Raw genomic sequence first — 19,084 nt, 5'->3', positions numbered from 1 at the left:
AAAAATCATAAAGCTGCAAATTCCAAAAATGGTTAGTTATCACAGAATATAGCTAGGGCAGTTTATAAAATTTAAGTTGGATCGGCATGCATGGCCTGCATGCCTTAAAAGGAAACAAATTCCGTCAATTTCCTGCCTTGAAAGAAAACAAATTCCGCCAATTTCCTGCCTTTCAAAGCATGCATGGCCTGCATGCCTTGAAAGGAAACAAATTCCGTCAATTTCCAGCTATATCTCTGCTATTTAAAAAGAACCCTCTGTTAAAACTTATATATTTCAGATGAAAAATCAAGGATTTACACAGATTTTTTTTAGAACCTTTTGAATGGCGATTCACTTGAAGTAATGTCAACAATCTCTTTTAAAATATTTATTTATATACCTTCTATATAGAATCAGAGGGTTCCCGGGCCCAGTGTCCATTTTGCAGGTTCTCTCCAGATTCTCAACAGCTGGTATCTGCATACATTATGAATTTTGCATATGCAAAATAAAGTATGCAAATCTTGGAAAAATTAAAAAATACTAGTGTTATAATAAGACCAATGTACAGGGTGAATTTTAATCGTCAATTTTTTTAAATGTTCACCAAAGAAAAACAAGGTACAACAAAAATATAATTTTGATATTATTAACTCGTTATTACATGACATTTGATACAGACATTATTTATCTCCAGCATTGTTTATATTTCTCTGCTACAGGAGGCTCTTAAACAACTTCAAAACTTCGAACCCGATATTTGGACAATTTGACTTTTTTACATCACATGGAGGACGAATTTAATATTTTAAAAGCTGGAATCGTATTCGCAAGATCTGAGCTGAGCTGAAAACTTTAGAATGGTTTAAGAAATAAATTCATAATTTCATAAATATCCAGATTAAATATTGCTTGTTCTCCACATGAATTTAAACTCCAGTTTAATTATTCGACGGGATATCTGGATATTTCATTCTAAAGTTTTCAGCTCTGGTAACTTTAGAATGGGATACCTTTAATCCCAAGTGCTTAATCCGAATATCCAATGTGGACACTTTTAATTTCTTCCTTAATCCACTCTATTTTGGATATAGTAGAGAAAAATAAAAAAACCGGGGTTTAAGAATTAGAAAGCCCCTCCCGTTTCTGTACATTAATCTTAAATGGCGTGCAAAATGTCAAATTTCCCGGCTTCAGATACGCGACTCTGATTGGTTGAATTTTATACACTTTTCAGGATTAAGTTCAAGATTAGGTTAGTCTCGCGCGAGATTAAGAAAAAGAGAGGATCAAGCATTGATCACGATACCCACCATTCTATAGTTCCCAACTCTGCTCAGATAGCTAGGGTCCTTTAAAGTTATTAAAAGTTTACAACTGGTCAGAAACCATAATTAAAAATTTTTTTTAACAATTATTTTATTGAGAAAACGGAGAGAAATCCCCGAAAAATGTTGTATTTTTAACACTTTTTGACCTATTTGAGGGAGACCTGTAATTGTTGCTTCGGGAATTATCAAATGTCAGACAGTAAGTAAGAAATCGGGAGATTTTCTATTTAATTTAGAGATTTTTTATCCAATTTAGCATAAATGAAAAAAATCAACTCTTAAAAATGACCCAGTACAGTAGATTTTATGCAGACTTAATTCAATTCACATGCATCACATGCACTATTGTTCAGTCAGAAATTCTGATATGACAAAAAATATTTTTTTTTCATGAGAAATTTAAATGTTCAAATTATCCATTTTCTAGTTTTAAAATAATAGTCTAATAGTCTAATAGTCTAATGTTGCGTTGAATGTCAAAAAATAAGATTTGTTTAACCTTCCGACATATCATATTTTTTTGTAATTATTTTTCCTCTTTGAGGTTGGTAATATTGCCTCTGATCTTTATATTATACCTTCTTACCTGGAGTAAATGTGTAAATAAGAAAAATAAAAACATCTTCTGTAACTTATCTAATATAGAAAAATGAATATGCTTTTCGTCTTAATTTCTGAGTCAATGTTCCGTATATGTGTAATAAATACAGGGGCATGTCCCATAGTAACCTAGATAAATTACGTTGTACATTGTCCTCAAACATAAATGCGTTTATCAGGAAATACGCAAATCTTGTATTGCCATTACCCCAACCTAGATACGTATATATAACTCATTCAACCCCATAATGATATTAGCTTAACTACTTTATATATATAACAACGCATAACTTGTAAATACATACATTAAACTTAATCTGTAACATAGATATCTAAATAAACGTTAGTTGGAATAGACTCGCTAGAATAGTAAAGATCGTGCCCAGTGGTTTGGCATTGATAGAACAGTTTATGAGATCGTGTCTGTGTTTGACATTGATAGTTAAGTAAGATTGAGTTGTACCTGGATTGATACGGTTTTAAGAAACACTTATTGAGTAGGGCATTTACAACATATGTATAGAGATTTTTTAACTTTCTTCTTGATCTTAATCATGTACATATTAGTGTACAACAGAAAAAAACGTTTACTATTAATTTTTCGAATCACAGAATTGCCCTTCATTGCCCAGGTTACTTATAGTTAAAAAAAAGTCCCCCGGTGTACCAACGGTATCCCTAAAAAAATTCAGCCAATTTGGTTCAGCCGTTAGGTCAGCTATAGCGAACATATAAATGAGCGAAGAGCTTTATTACATAGATGTAACTTTAAAGGTAGTTTTTATTGTTAAACGTTGTACAATCTGTTTACATTTTATACATACAACACACACATATAAAAACTAAGATTGAGTAAGGACTAAAAAATACACAGAAAAGAATATATGCCTAATATAAAATACAATAAAAAATATATTAATATAAGTGTTAGTGAATAGTTGATGCCAGGAAGGAGAAGTTTAATATGATAATCTAAGTTGCATAAATGCAGGTACACATATTATATAATTACCCATACTTTTCTCCCTCCCAGGGAATCATTATTGACATTTAATTAGATGAAACTTGGGGTTATNGGGTGGATGCTGTAAATTTGGGGGATGTCCTCCTCTCTGAAAATTGGAGAAGATGCTCACCTATCCCCCTTGGGAAAAATTTTGCCAAATTCTCGCTTCTCCCTTTCGATTTGAAAGATATTTTGGCCTGCATGGCGCTTCTACTTCTGTATGTTTTGAATTCCTAAATCCTTGATAAATCTAAGATATCAGATATTAATACAAATAAAAAGATTTGAATGTTTTGAGTCCTTGCCAAGATCTGACAAGTAAATTCAGATTCTATCTTTAACTTTTGTAGAATTCCAGGTTGCATTAATTTCAAAAATTCAACTTTTTAACTGATTTTTTTCAGGCTATTACATGTTACCAAAAATTACAATAAACCCAAAATCAGGTATCCGACCCTCCGAGCGGAAAGGTGTCAGCTGGAGCTCTCTAAGCCTGTTTAGAGAGAGGATCATATTATGTGCGTTGTTGTATTAGATATAGTCAAAGACTACACAGACTGCTTATCTCCTTTCACAGGGTGGGCTACGTAGGCCTAAGTTGACCCTGCACGACATGCTACGTTTTTATGATAGGTTTCCTTAAATATCCCTGAATACAGATGTTTGCTGATTGGTCGTGTACAATTCTTGTACACAATAGAACATGCTGTGGAAAATATCGCATATTTTAGCTGATAATCGATCTCTGTAACTCTCTTTTCTCTGGATAAAAAACCGGTTTTTACCCTCCTCAAAATGGATACTGGATTAATCATGGCATACCTATGACAATGATAGGCTAAAGACATACTCCCCGTGTTTAAAAAAAATCTGTCCACATGGTAATACACATTAACAGTGAGGACTGTAGTATATCTTATACCTATTACCCTTCCACCCCCATCATCATCCTCATACCTAATAAAAACTCCAAATCCAAAATGTCCTAAGCAGTATCCTAATTACTCGGATAGCAGAGGCTGGGGTTTCCAATTTATTTGGTCTGGTCACCGGGAGAAACTGTCAGATCTGTTAGACAAGTGAAAAAGATATAGAATATTTGGAACATATGTAAATATAAAACTGGAGAGAAGTTAAAAGGAAACAATGATAATAAAGGAGATATGAAAAATGGAAAGATACTCTTGATGAAAGCTTTACACTATCAACCTTTATCTGTTAGGGATTGGAGACACCATTGGAGATTCCCTTTTCAGTCTTTAAAATAATGTGGAATAAATACTTTGAATGTGTGCATTTGTATTGCATAGACAAAAGACAATAATGCTGACTTCGGAGTTTAAATGAAAGAAAAACCTTTCACCCTGCAAGGTTTTTACGATCTGGTTTATTATGAGCTTATAGTTAGTCAAGAGTATAGACACAGGTCTGCATCCAATTGCAATAATTTAAAAATTCATAAAAATTGTTAAAATAAAAAAATAGAAAATATGTAAAAAAAACCAAGAAAACGAAAATAAATAAAAAGTATGTAAAAAGAAACAATAAACAGAAAATGAATTTTTTTTATCATACCAAAAAGCAATCGACTTTAATCCAATAAAACATAAATCTTATGGCTTCTAAGCTATGTTTTGCGCCCCTCTTTCTTGCAATAATATAAATTCTGACTGACCACAAACCTTTCCTCCTGTCATGTGAGTTGCAACAAAAATTCAGGTTAGATTGGTTTTCCTGTTTTTATACAACAACAACAAAATAAATGTCACCCGAAAAAACTTTAACTTAAAGAATTTAACTCATTTTTGTCTAAAATGAGAAAAATCATGACCATTCTCACTTGTGCCGTAAAAATTCTCTTGCTAAATTCAACGTTCGATAGTAATTTATTACTTTTTGGACCAGGCCAACTTCAAAGCATTGGACGGGAATAATTTATTTTTGAATATCTAAATAGACTTTAAGTTCATTTTAAGAAAACACTAGATAACAATGATTGCCTCCCCCCCCTCTGATAATCTCAGCCCTTTGTATTTTTCTTCAAAATAAGTCTCCGGCTCTATATCTTATTTTGTTTACAATTGAAAACTGGTTTCAAACAACAAGTTGCAGTATGCAATTGCAGTACACAGTTCGGAAACAATATGAGTATGACCGGAAAGTATGAAAATCTAACAAGTGTGCTCAACTAGGATGTACTGTACATTGTGGTAAATTTAAGCCAAAGTTAATATATATATAGATATGCAGGCAGGTAGAAACCTCCTTCCTAAATTGATGTAGCAGACAACTAATTTTTGAACCTCTGATGCTGTTTGCACCTTTTCTCAAGACCTCAAAATTTATACCTGCCTGCATATCTATATATATATTATCTTTGATTTAAGCCAGTTGACATGGTGGTAATTGACAAAACTGATTCTTTGGAAAAAAAGAGACTCTAATCATGTTTAGTTGAATGTGTGTACTGTAATATATTGAATATATACTAAGTAAGTAAGTAAGTAAGTAAGTACGTAAGTAAGTAAGTAAGTACCTAAGTAAGTAAGTAAGTAAGTAAGTAAGTAAGTAAGTAAGTAAGTAAGTAAGTAAGTACGTAAGTAAGTAAGTAAGTAAGCATACAACTAGATCTCCGAAATCTAAACTTTGATTTCCTTCAGTTATATTCAGTTCCATGTTTGTGCCTGATACTAGATTCAAGTACAGGAAGTCGGAAGCTGATAAGAACTAAAGAAAAACAGTTTTTATTATTATTTTAAACCTAAAATATTTAAATTTAAAGGGATTGTACATATATTTTAAAGATGCACATTTTTTTCCTTTGACCAACCAAGAGCTAGCAGTAAAGTAATCCGGCCAATTAGATAAAACCCATCTAAACTTCATTTGCATATTTTTTTTGTAAATTGTACTTCTTTGTTAGATTAGGGAATTGTGTAATGTTTCAAGCGAAATTCAAAATTTGCTGGGTAAAAATTGCGGTAAGTTTATTACTACGTTAAATGGCCGAATTTTTTAATGTAAATTGCTTGCAATCATATGCAAATTAGCGCAAAAAGGGTTGCAAAAATAATATCATTTACCTTTAGGCAGAAATTAAGAATTAAAATAAAAGTCAGTAGACGGGCTGGTAAAATTAACTTTAAATGAAAATTTGTGCGAAAGTCATTGAGTCGTTGCCACAAATGCAAATTGTCTAATCCCAATATCTTTGAAACCTGATGGTGCCAACCTTTGATAATTAAGAAATAGGTTATTTAATCCAAAAGAATTCATAGTTTAAAATATCTAAGGTCTACGACATTGGGTTTTCAAAGATGAATAGATTAGAAAATCAGGGTTTGTGGCAAAAAATCACTTTATTTCGCAAGAATGCTAAAGCGCAACTTTTGCAATGTTTTTGGTGTACAATTGCGCAATGTTTGAGATGCACATATTGGGTATTTTTTATAGTTTCAAATATTGATAGTTTCAAATATTGATAGTTTCTAATATTGATAGTTTCAAATATTGATAGTTTCAAATATTGATAGTTTCAAATATTAATAGTTTCAAGTGACCGATACCTTTAAAATTTTAACCAAACAAAAAAGATGAAGAAATTAAAATTATTTCATCAGAAAATTTATTGGTTTTGATTGCGGTTTCTCTATGAAATATACTTGCAGATATATATTGAAGCAGAAACTAGGCAGTTTTTCCTCTTTTTTACATGGCAATATATCTTCATGAGGTACTGCAGTTGTCAATTTGGCATGCATCACTTTAAAGGGAGTGTTTGCAAAAAATGAAAGGCTTACGGTGAAAAATAGGCACTTTTGATCGCTACTAATCTTACTTCTATCTGTTGCGTCTTTAAGGAGAAAATTGGTAAAAACGACTCATGCTGAAGAACGTAGCGTCCATATAAATACAAAAAGTTTCAAGATTCAGCTCGGATCGTAAAAAAATCAATTTTTTGCGAACACTCGAATTACTGGAAGCGGAGGTCAGTTAAAATTAAGTGAACAGTCCCTTTGAATAACAGATGGACATGATATCAAAATTTATTTATTTGTTTCAACAGCAGATACTAGAGATGTATTTATTTATCTAAACAGCAGATACTATAGATGTATTTATTAGTTTTAACAGCAGATACTAGAGATGTATTTATTTATTTAAACAGCAGATACTAGAGATGTATTTATTTATTTAAACAGCAGATACTATAGATGTATTTATTTGTTTAAACAGCAGATACTATAGATGTATTTATTTATTTAAACAGCAGATACTAGAGATGTATTTATTTATTTAAACAGCAGATACTATAGATGTATTTATTTATTTAAACAGCAGATACTAGAGATGTATTTATTTGGTCTGTTTTCGCCAGTACACACGATTCCTTCACACAATGCCGCTTTCTCACCCTAAACACAAAATTAAAAATTTCATTTTAAAAACAAAAAATTATTTAAAATAAACCTACCTTAGACATTTCCAGACGGGCCGCCACTGAAATATTGACAGTTATAAAAGCATCATTTTGTTTAAAGTTTATTTGATTTTGTTGTTGTTAACATTAGTCACATACAAACATTAATTCATTGTTAAAATATCCAAAATAGGAATGAAATAAAAATATCACTTTTTTCTTTTTATCCTCCTTTGAACGGTAAATCTGGGTTTAATCAATGATGGATATTGGATAAAACGAGAAACATTTGTGGAGAATGGATAACAACCCATATGCACCTGCTTTAAATCTGAAACACTTTTTGACACAAATTGACAAATTGTTTGTAAGGCAAAAAGGTCAATGAAGGGAGGTTTAGTAATAGCTCGGTATAAAGGTTGGTATGACGGAAGGTAGGTTGTAGGGTGGGTTGGAAGGTGGGTTGTAAGGTGGGTTGGAAGGTTGGTTGTAAGATGGGTTGGAAGGTAGGTTGTAAGGTGGGTCGTAAGGTGGGTTGGAAGGTTGGTTGTAAGATGGGTTGGAAGGTTGGTTGGAAGATGGGTTGGAAGGTTGGTTGTAAGATGGGTTGGAAGGTTGGTTATAAGATGGGTTGGAAGGTTGGTTGTAAAATGGGTTGTAAAGTGGGTTGTAAGGTGGGTTGTAAGGTGGATTGGAAGGTTGGTTGTAAGATGGGTTGTAAAGTGGGTTGGAAGGTTGGTTGTAAGATGGGTTGGAAGGTTGGTTATAAGATGGGTTGGAAGGTTGTTTGGAAGATGGGTTGGAAGGTTGGTTGTAAGATGGGTTGAAAGGTTGGTTGTAAGATGGGTTGTAAAGTGGGTTGTAAGGTGGGTTGGAAGGTTGTTTGTAAGATGGGTTGTAAAGTGGGTTGTAAGGTGGGTTGAAAGATTGAATGATTGAAAGAAGAAGGAATGAAGGTTAAAAGGGGAAAAAAAGAAGAATGGTTGGAATGAAAGAAGAAAGAAAATGGTTGAATAAAAGAGAAAGAGTATGCAAGATGGTTGGAAGGTTAGAAAGAGGGAAAGTATATTGGATACATGAAAAGTTCAACAAAACAAAGTTACATCGGATTGTAATTTCCGTTTAGCGGAGCAAGAAAAAGAGAAGAAAAATCTAGACCACGAGGGTAGAATAAGAACTCAATTCCCAGTATGTTCCAAATACAACTTATCACAGATAATTCTAACAAAAGGAGAAAACTTCTTTCTTTGCCCCCTTTTCCTGATTCTTTAATAGTATCAGATGTTACCAGGTTCACACTTTTTATTTAATATGATATTTTAGAAAGAATTTATCTAATCTAGTATTAATGGATTTTAATGAATAGCTTTGTTCATCTTCATTTACTACCTGTTCCACGTCAAATCTGCCCCTGTTTAGGGGCGTATCTGGGAATAATTACTTAGTAGCATTTGTCTGTAGTGTAATAAATCAGGACATCTTTTTTTAATATAAAATTATAGAAAGAAATTAGGTCTTTGTCACAAAGTCAAATAATCCCTAAATTTTTGCAACTTGATGGTGTGGACCTTTGTTATTTCACTCAGATTGTTTGATCTAACAGAATTAATACTTTAAAATATTGAAATATCAAGGTCTACGACATTGGGTTTGCAAAGATAAAGGGATAGAGAATCAGAGTTTGTTGCAAAGACTCAATTCCTTTGTAACATTCTAAAAACAATACAATTCTATAGCTTTCCGCAGGGAAAGACCTCCTCTATGCAGAGGCACTTCTAGTACCCAAAAAAGGGCGTGAGAGAAAGAGAAAATGACAAACCCAATTGTTACACAGTGCACACATCTTAAACTTATGGAATGTTGACCCTTTGTCGCATTACACCCTATGTTGTTTTACCGTCGGTCATTTTACTCTTGCTTGCGTTTTTTACCTTTGTCGTTAGACCCTATGGTATTTGACTCTATGTCGGTGAATCAAATTAAGGTTCTTGAGTTAGAAACTCACCTTTCTCATCGTGAACCATCTCTGTATCAACGCCTCTATTTTTCTCAACAGAACCTCTAGGCTTCTCAGCAGAACTGGCATCCTCGCTCATATGAGTCATACCATCACCTTTCACATCAGACCCAGTCCTTTCCGAGATGTTTTCGTCTTTCTCATTTTCCATTACACTTTCATCTTTCATGTCTGAATGATATCCTCCGTTGTTACTTTCTTCATTCATTGCTGTTGAATCATTGGCAGACGTTTTATCCATATCTTCTTCATTCATTGCTGGTGCATCATTGGCAGAAGTTTTATCCATTACTTCTTTATTCATTGGTGGTGCATCATTGGCAGAAGTTTTATCCATTACTTCTTCATTCATTGCTGGTGCATCATTGGCAGATGTTTTATCCATTGCTTCTTCATGCGTTCCTTGTGCATCCATATCTTCTTCATTCATTGCTGGTGCATCATTGGCAGAAGTTTTATCCGTTGCTTCTTCATTCATTGCTGGTGAATCATTGGCAGAAGTTTTATCCATTGCTTCTTCATTCATACCTGGTTCATCATTGGCAGAACTTCTGTTGTTCATATTCTTCTTAGCATCACCATTGTTTTCAGAACTACCTATGTATAAATAGAAAACATATGATCCACAAAATCTTCAAATGGAATTGATCTTAGTTAATTTTCTTTATTAAGAATCAATTTATGGAAAATTAAACGAAAACAGGTGACAATTTCCCAATTGGCAACTTCCCAAAAATGTAATTTCCCAATCGGCAACTTCCCAGAGATCAAGTTAGGCCTTCTGGGCTGCTGCAGGACAGACTTGGGAAGTTGCCGTTTAATTAGAAAATTGCAAATTTGGGAAGTTTCCCCTTGGAAAAATACCTTTAGGAAAGTACCTAACATCTACCTACATGCCTGGATTGAATTTACTGTCAAAACTTCTATTAGATTTTTAAAGACCTTTTGGTGTATTCTCCTTTTATTTATTGGCTTTACTAGAACATTTTTATCTAACCAGGCAATTGCAAGTTGTGCACAGTAAGTTGTTAGAGATCAATGATCGGGTCAAAACAGAATTTAAGTACTTTTTTGTGATATGCTGAACCTCCTGCTCAAATATTTTATAGAATATTATTGGACCTAATTGACTCGATCATTGTCCCTAATTTTAAATATATAGATTTGTAAACCATCGTCCTACATATGTGTGGGCAACTGCTCCATTACTCAAATTCAAACTCCTGAATGACAAACTCATGAAATTCAAACTCCTGAAAAACAAACTCTTGAAATTCAAACTACTGAAAGACAAACTCGTGACAAGACAAACTCCTGACGGGAAAATCTCCTGAAGAAACAAACTCCTGAAAATATAAAATTTTTCTCAGAATAAAATGTGATAAAATTCAAAAACTTTATGAGAAAAAAACCCGCAAATTTTCTATAAAAAATTTACAAACTTTAGTAATGAAACATGCTTCATGCAGCAAAGTATTACAATACGATGTAAAGTCCGTACTGCTAGGCTACAAACAATGAGAAGAATGTAATAATTACTCTGGCTGGAACGCATACCAAGCATGAATTGATGACAATTAAGGTCAAAATTATTTTTAATGAAGCAGCAAGCCGTAGTGCTGAGAACCCCACTGTAGGCACTAAAAGATAACTTTGCGTAATTAGAATAGAAAATATTTAGATTTGAATTTGATAATTTACACGAGACAACTAGATTAAATATTAATTGTGAAACATTTACTAAAATTTGATTCACCGTTAAAGCAAATTTTTGTTTGTATTTCATAAGTTTATATGTTCAGGAGTTTGCCTTTCAGGAGTTTCTCTCGTCAGGAGTATGCCTTTCAGGAGTTAGTCTTTTCAGGAGTTTGTCTTTCAGGAGTTTGCCTTTCAGGAGTTTGAATTTCAGAAGTTTGTTATGGCGCCCATTTTTTGGTTCGTTTTTGCCTTTATTGTTTGCCAGAGTCAACATTTGGCAAACGGAAAAAAGCACATGTTAAAAATAAACAATTTTGAAGAAAGAAACTTTTTTTAAACTATGCCACATTTGGACCCTGAAAGAAAATTAATATAGGCAAAAAATTATCCAAAAACAAACCAATGGAAAGCATTTCACTAGTGATGGGCACAGGCAACGCCGTGTACTTCTGCTAGTTTTGAATAAAACTCTAAACCTGAATCATCTGAATAGTCTCCTCCGAACTCTCGTTCCGGTTCTAATAGTTCAGTTTAATAATATGTCAAAATAGTATTAAAGGGAGAGACCGGCTATGTAATATATTGGAACTGAGAATGCAGTATTGTAGAGAAAAACAACTGATGAAAAATTACAAATGATTTTACGCTTTATAGTAAACTAAAATATTGAAACGTCTAGTTCAAATTTGTTACAAAGCCGATCTCTCCCTTTAATTTCGAGTTTAATTGATAATAATTCTACAATGCTTTAAACCAAATTTACTTTCTCGCTAAACTTTTTAATTCAAGATGTATTATGTAAGCAAGTTTTTGCGAAATTTTATTCACAAAAAAAAATTTAGAGTCAGAATAACGACATTTTCTTATCAGATTAAAGTTAAAGGTATATTTGTTTATTTGTATATTTGTTTATTTGTTTATTTGTTTATTTGTTTATTTGTATATTTGTTTATTTGTTTATTTGTTTATTTGTTTATTTGTTTATTTGTTTATTTGTTTATTTGTTTATTTTTTTTATTTGTTTATATGTTTATTTGTTTATTTGTTTATTTGTTTATTTGTTCATTTGTTTATTTGTTTATTTTTTTATTTGCTCATTTGTTCATTTGTTCATTTGTTTATTTGTTTATTTGTTTATTTGTTTATATGTTTATTTATTTATTTGTTTATTTGTTTATTTGTTTATTTGTTTATTTGTTTATTTGTTTATTGTTTATTTGTTTATTTGTTTATTTGTTTATTTGTTTATTTATTTATTTGTTTATTTGTTTATTTTTTTATTTGTTTATTTGTTTATTTGTTTATTTGTTTATCTGTTTATTTGTTTATTTGTTTATTTGTTTATTTGTTTATTTGTTTATTTGTTTATTTGTTTATTTGTTTATTTGTTTACCTGGTGTTGATTGATTATCAATATATCCTATAGATATAAATATAATATTAAATGTGAAATTAATTATCAAGTTTACCATCACAACTTGGAGAGCTTAGAATTGGATAATTGTACTTTTAAATGTGGAAAAACTTTAAAATACAGAAATACTCTTCTATTTCTAGCTGTGGGGATTGAAGAACTGTAAAAATGCGCAACATGTTTAAATATCAGTACAGTGATAACCAGAAAACGGAGGAATGATTATCGTCTTCTTTTTTTTATTTTTAGATGTGGCATCTTTTGTTATTTGTTATCTTATGTAATTAATATGCTTTTAAAGATGTTTGGTGCACATATTTTATCTAAATTCTTCGCTGTGATTTTGCCAGGCTACATCTGTTGCATAAAACGTGCTGGGTCGACGCTACACTGGGTAGCCTGGCTGGACAGTACGACTGAATACATATAAAGTTTGCATTGTACCGGCATGGATAATGCAACATTTAGACCTTGAAAATTAATGAAAGAAGACGAAATTGAATTCTATTGTTTTCTGTAATCTGGTTTTCTGTTTTTAGAAAAATGTCTACATATATAATTGTGAGCTCACCGCAGCAGACTAATTCCATGGTGCTAGCTGCTCTGTTTGGAGAAGAACTACATTCTATACCAAGACATGAAGCTCTATTTTCACCTATATATATAATATAATGTCAAATATGATTTTATTGATATATTCAGAGTTACCCACAAAATGATGAGACTAAAAAGACGATTTGAATGTTAGATTTGGTTTTCCGCCTTCGATATAACCTGGAGGTCATAAAGGTCTCATATAGGTCTCATAGAGGTCATGTCCTGTCAATAATTTATTAAATGGTTTGGTAAAGAAAAAAGGGATGCATGAATATAAGAAAAATTAGTCGTCTCTGAAGTCTCATTCTTTGTGGGTATCCCTGTAATTTTATATTCTGAGAGTCAGATACAAACAAGGAGTTATGCGAATTGAGTGATGAGTTAATCAAGATCGGTCATGGAAGACATCGTGGTCATAGAGGTCATGTAGAAGATTTCTTTACTGTTAGCAAGTATAAAGTACCAAAGACTGCACCCCCAGGGCCCCCCGAATGTTCAATATTTTGCCACGAAACCATGCTTAAGTACCGTTTTCTTACGTAGAGTGAGACCCATGAAGGTGTGGAATAGGAAGACGAAATGTTTATTTGTGTATTTAATGTTGGTATAAAGCAACAAATTTTACCAGTACATTCAAAATCTACCCAAATGTGAAATGGGACTGTGTACACTATACACTGTACACTGTTCTTGAGTCTTACAGTCGTCTTCCTATTCCACATTTTTAAGGGTCTCATTGTAGGACTAGAAGGGGATGATTCATATGGTTTGCTGTTCCGTTTTGCCTACTAGTCAGAGTGTATAATATACAAATTCCTCTAATTGCTCCAAGGTTGGTTCGGTTTTTTAAAAATAAACCATAGTTTCCAGTGAGAAGAATATTATTGGGCCGTTAAATTTAACATATTATTATTTAAATTAAAATTATAAAATTTTCCTGAAGGTATTTTATCCAATGATTGGTCTGTTGAGGTGGCAGTTTTCACATCTCCATCTTTTCCCAGGTATAGATGGATATTTATCACAGGGAGCTTTTTAGGCAAACCTTCAGTTAACAGAACCTAAACATTGTAAAAGGGATATGGCATTGTCCGATTCACAACGGTACCCTTGAAGCCTTTACATGATCAATAATGTGGAAGATACTGTAGTTTTTATTGGTTTAAAACTGTTTACTCCTGATCATTCATATGTTTTATTGCAGTACAAATACAAATGTCAATTTTGAACAGAAACCACAATTGAAAATATTTAGTATTTAAGATTATAAACACGGATATCTTATTTGTGATTGACCAGACAAACCTTTTAGGGTACAGTTGTGAATCAGACATTACTATCTTTGCAAGGAGAGTCACTTGAAATTATGCTTACAGTTATATTAACCCGGTCGGTATTTAAAGTCAGTGAGGCCTCGTTTACGAACCCATTTACCCAATTAATGATGAATTTTTATTTTAAACATTTTGTCCGTTTTAAAAACGAGTGCACATTTTTATTTGTGAATTTGCAAAACTTACAAAAGAAGCAACTAGTGCTAGTTTAATAAACATGTCTGTCTGCAGAGAACTGAACGTAAACTGAGTCTGATTAATGATCCTTTAAGGAAACAAAATCAATTCAAAATCTCGGTCACATGTTTGTTAATCAAGGAAAGTGAAACTGTTGGATTTCTCATTTTTGTTTCATGATTTACATTCAAAAACATAGTAAACACATAGTTTAAAATCTTACATATTTTTAATCATAACTCCTCTTTCTCAAGAGGTATTGAGAAGAACAAAAATGTTTTAAATTTCTTTGAATTTTCTTAATTTTAAATTATCTAATTAGGGTCCATATAATTCTATTTCTGATCCAAATTGGGATCGGGGTTGAGATTACATTTTAGTGCTTAAAAATACACTTTATGTGTTATTGTGAGAACTTAGGCACGTTTTTTGTGTACGTATACTACACTTCAGAAATTTCGGACGTAAACAGATGTAAATATCAGTAATCAATAAGATAAATTATGATATACAGAAAAATCAACCCTCCCTTGCTGTATACAATATAAATTTTACATCGTTTCTTCCATTTGTTTACGACAATAACATGGTTAATATTTGCCCTTAATATCAATCAATCAACATTTGGGACCGTATTGGTTATTTGATATAAATGATCGAATTCTGTTAGATGAAATAATCTAATTGTTTGAAATATTAAAGGTTTATATCATTAGGTCTCAAACATATATGGATTGGAAAACTTGAGTTTGTGACCAAAGACTCAATTTCTTTCATGTAGTTTAAAATCTGACATATTTTTAAACATTTAAGTCCTTTTTTTGAAGAGGTATTGAGAAGAGAAAAGAATTTTAAAATTTCTTGTATGTAACCAATTAACTTTTCTTATTCTAGTATATAAAACGAGCAATGAGTTCACAAAACTGGAAAAATATCATATTGTTGACTAACAATAGACTTTGATACGTCAGAACCAAATGAGAAAATATTGTGTGCAGGACCTGCCATGGCCCTAGAGGTGACGGATCATGATTTTAAGAATTACAAGTTTAAAAAGAAAACATTATTTTGAATTTTAACATTTGAGAAAAATAACTCTAAAGTTAAAGGAAAATATTTGAAGATGAGATTTTATATTGAAGATTTTAATCTCAAGTTCTCAACCGATATAATTTATAAAAATTTAATTTAATCTTTTCTTAAAAGCATTGAAAATTGAAAAATTTTTATGATTTTTAAGGAACAAATATACGACTAAAGATTCAAAAATTTTGTGAAATTATTTATACAAAGATTTTGCGGATTCTCTTTATTTTTTCCGATGTTTCACATTCCTCTTTCACATATTTTGGGATTTTAAAACACCTAAAATCAAAACACAGCACACTTGAAAACACATAAAAAACAGAACACCTAAATTTCAATTATCACTCAGTTTTTGTTATCAACAATATTAACAATTGTTTTCTTTTAAACCCATGTTTTCATCAATAAAGTAAACTTTTCTGTAGATATACTATATTATTTATTATTTGTGCAATTTTTGTACTAAAAGTTGCAACAAGTCTGTTAAACTGTTATTGCAAATAAAACTGTAAACACAATTCTTGATTTTAAAGAGATTTGAATAACAAAACTGATCTTATCTTTTTATTTTTAGAAATATCTTGTCATTGGGATTGGGGTGTATATATGGACCCAATTTTTTTCTAATCAAAGGGACATTAATTTCCCATGATAAAAATGATATGCTTTTTCTTAGTAATATGTCTGCACAAATTAGAAAATAACGAGCTCTGGGTCATTTGAAGTGCAGGACCCGACTTGGTACCTGAAGCGGTTGTTCACTATGCAGTGTATACATAATGTACATACTATAAACAGCAAATCGGACAGTGCGCGGTATGAATCATCTCGTGACACTAAAATTAACTATAAATAAATTAAAATAAACACTTTTTGTAGTACAAGTACAATTTTTTATTACAATTTTTCTTGAATCTTTTTAATTTCAAAGACGACATTTAACAATTTTTAACAAAGTTTATCGGAAAACACTGTACTGAGTGGCAAAGTGATTTATTTACTTTGACTGAGTGGACGTGGATAATTAATGAAACAGCTAAGAGAAACTTAATAATTAAGAGAGTTGTTTTCCCGAGGTTTATCTATCCGAGAACGTAAAAAGATTAATTTTAAATATTTACAATTATTTTGTACACTTGTTATTTCAAGGTATCATCCTTCCTCCCATAATCTTTTCTTAAACATTTTTTCAAACATCACATATAGGGCTTTTTTATAAATAGGTACTCGATCATTTTTTTAAATGTGGGATATATGTTTTTTTAAATCTGAAATTTTTTGTATTATATTTAGTAGTAACTGTTTGTTAATCCAGTATATATATAGTGTATGATTCCATATTATTACAACTAATGATTACAGTAAAATATAAACATTTACTAGTTGAAAATACAGAGTTCATCAAATATTCTATATATGTATCACTGCAAAGTGCAAACTAGAACGAAGGTAGGTCAAACTAAATTGCATATGAGATTGAAATCTTAAATGTTTTTAAACAAAACTATTCTTATTGAAGAGCTATTGAGAAGAATAAAAATGTTTTCTAATTCTAATATGTAGCAGAATTAATTCGCTTGTTTCATACTTATGCTTAAAATCCAAACTAGAGGAGCTGCGAGATCACAAAGTCCAACCAGTAATGTTGCATGAATTCTGTCTAGTTATATGCAACCTCTACTGGTTCTTTTGATTTGAAACCCAAGGAAGAATTTACAAAATTTATCCAGTTACATGGTTACATACTAGATATTAAAAACATCATCATTTTCTCAATACATCTTCAATTCGGGTCCGGGTCAACCTTTCCGGTCCTAGTTTGTACTGTATCGCCCGGACATTGGGTAAATAAAGCAGACACTCAATAGGACTAGCCGGTGCAACAAGGTTGACGCGGTCAGACTTTAAGTTGAATTTACTTTTACTAAAGGGTCAGATCGAGGTGCGTAATATAAGTGGAGTTATGAGTATAGACATACAAGACTTCAATGCAAACGACTTGGAATTGTTTTTAATTTGCAGGTACAGTGGGACCCATAAACGTGTGAAACAGGAAGACGTCTGTTAAAACTCGAGTTATGATTGCAGCTAAATGTCGTCCTCCTATTCCACAGTTTTATGGGACTCACTGTAGAATGCTGCTTTCCTGTTTTAAAATAAATATTGTAAAGACTAATAAATGATGCCGGTCACAAAGAAACAAAACCAAGCTAATCCAAGCCATGGCTTTCAGAAATATATAAATACTAGCTTGGGAACCCAGCTCTGCCTGGAAGCTAAACGTTCTCTATGAAATTTATCCCACTTAACCTAATATATTAAACCAAGCTAAATTCTACCAGTTCCCCAGTCAACATTTGAGACAGATTAATAGATAAGGAAGATTACTACTTTATATAAATATGTATATTATATATATATATATAATATACATATTTATATATATATATTTATATAGATATATATCTACATTGTAAAATTGTCGTTAAAAAAATAGAGATTAAAACAAAATTGGCAAGCAATAAAAGAAGGATTTACTGAAGAAAAAATGTTAATTTTAAAGCAATAAGTTTGAAGTTACAGGGGCCGGAGGTTCCTCAGCTCAGAAACAAACTCCGGAAAAGTATATTTCTGGTTGAGAAAAATTCCAAAAAGTACATAAATTCGTATTTGAGAAATATTTTACATTTTTTTAGAATTAAGATTTTAGGTTGCTGTTTACACAATTATTCGCGTCCTGAGAGCGCTACAGTAACAAAAAGATCGAGACGTACATTTTTAATCTTAAAATTTAGAAAAATCCGGAGTTCATATCCTTTCGTATAAAACTTCAAGGGACTGTGAGCGTAATTTCAAATGACAATTTATTCAAAGATCGCTTAATGCCTGATTTACGGTACCCGGTCCTTTAAACCTTGGAATATTTTACTTCCAAATAGGTTTTCAAATTTTTTAATTTTTTTTTTAAACAACATTTTGCGACTTCTAGAAAGTAAAATTACTATTTCTTTAATATAAACATTTAAATAGCTTGCTAACAAAGTGTTTAACAATTACAAGTGTTTTGATAGAATAATTAGTATTAGTCTGACGTCCTTGGTCAATCAAAGGTTTAGACCGGGTACTGTTTTAAATCGAGGACACAGCTCTATACATTGGAGTCACGTGAAATTACGTTTACAGTCCCTTTAAGGAAAAATATTGCCAAAGTAAAGTTAAGAAATCTTTTTATAAACTATAAAAAGAATGCTGTAACAGATATGATTGCAGGAAGTAAAAGTAGGATATATTACACTCTTGGAAACAGAATTAAAAATAGGAGTTATCAAATTGTAATTTACCTCTCTTTCTTATTGAGCTTTAACCTCCCCTGATCACCCCTTTGCCGCCCTCCCCCCCCAAAATGTATTTTGTTTCAAGCA

The 19,084-nt window shown here is 31.6% G+C and overlaps 1 protein-coding gene across 2 annotated transcripts; it reads right to left on the bottom strand.

Moving 5' to 3' along the window:
* Positions 1-7,193: 7,193 nt before the first annotated feature.
* Positions 7,194-14,706, bottom strand: LOC111694970 (uncharacterized). 2 transcript variants are annotated; one of them, XM_023464070.1, is made up of 9 exons: positions 14,586-14,706; positions 14,003-14,126; positions 13,040-13,123; positions 12,448-12,474; positions 11,531-11,572; positions 9,799-9,953; positions 9,345-9,768; positions 7,394-7,419; positions 7,194-7,334 (listed from the first exon to the last, which is right to left on the bottom strand). In XM_023464070.1, exons 1-9 carry the CDS (start codon positions 14,616-14,618, stop codon positions 7,242-7,244), a joined length of 1,008 nt encoding a protein of 335 aa, XP_023319838.1. In that variant the 5' UTR covers positions 14,619-14,706; the 3' UTR covers positions 7,194-7,241. The 2 variants fall into 2 exon arrangements, with proteins under 2 accessions (XP_023319838.1, XP_023319837.1); XM_023464069.1 differs by having other exon boundaries at positions 9,345-9,953; positions 14,586-14,705.
* Positions 14,707-19,084: the final 4,378 nt, after the last annotated feature.

The sequence above is a fragment of the Eurytemora carolleeae genome, unplaced genomic scaffold, assembly GCF_000591075.1.
Source record: "Eurytemora carolleeae unplaced genomic scaffold, Eaff_2.0 scaffold66, whole genome shotgun sequence".
Taxonomy (NCBI): Eukaryota; Metazoa; Arthropoda; class Copepoda; order Calanoida; family Temoridae; genus Eurytemora; species Eurytemora carolleeae.
This window is presented reverse-complemented; position numbering and strand designations above follow the sequence as displayed.

Coding starts and splice junctions, on each gene's coding strand:
- LOC111694970 (XM_023464069.1), bottom strand. CDS start 14,618: ATGTTTATTAAACTAGCACTAGTTGCTTCTTTT. Junction 13,124..14,002: donor ATTGGATAAAATACCTTCAG/GAAAATTTTATA, acceptor TTATATATATAG/GTGAAAATAGAGCTTCATGT. Junction 9,954..11,530: donor AGACTATTCAGATGATTCAG/GTTTAGAGTTTT, acceptor ATTTATACATAG/GTAGTTCTGAAAACAATGGT.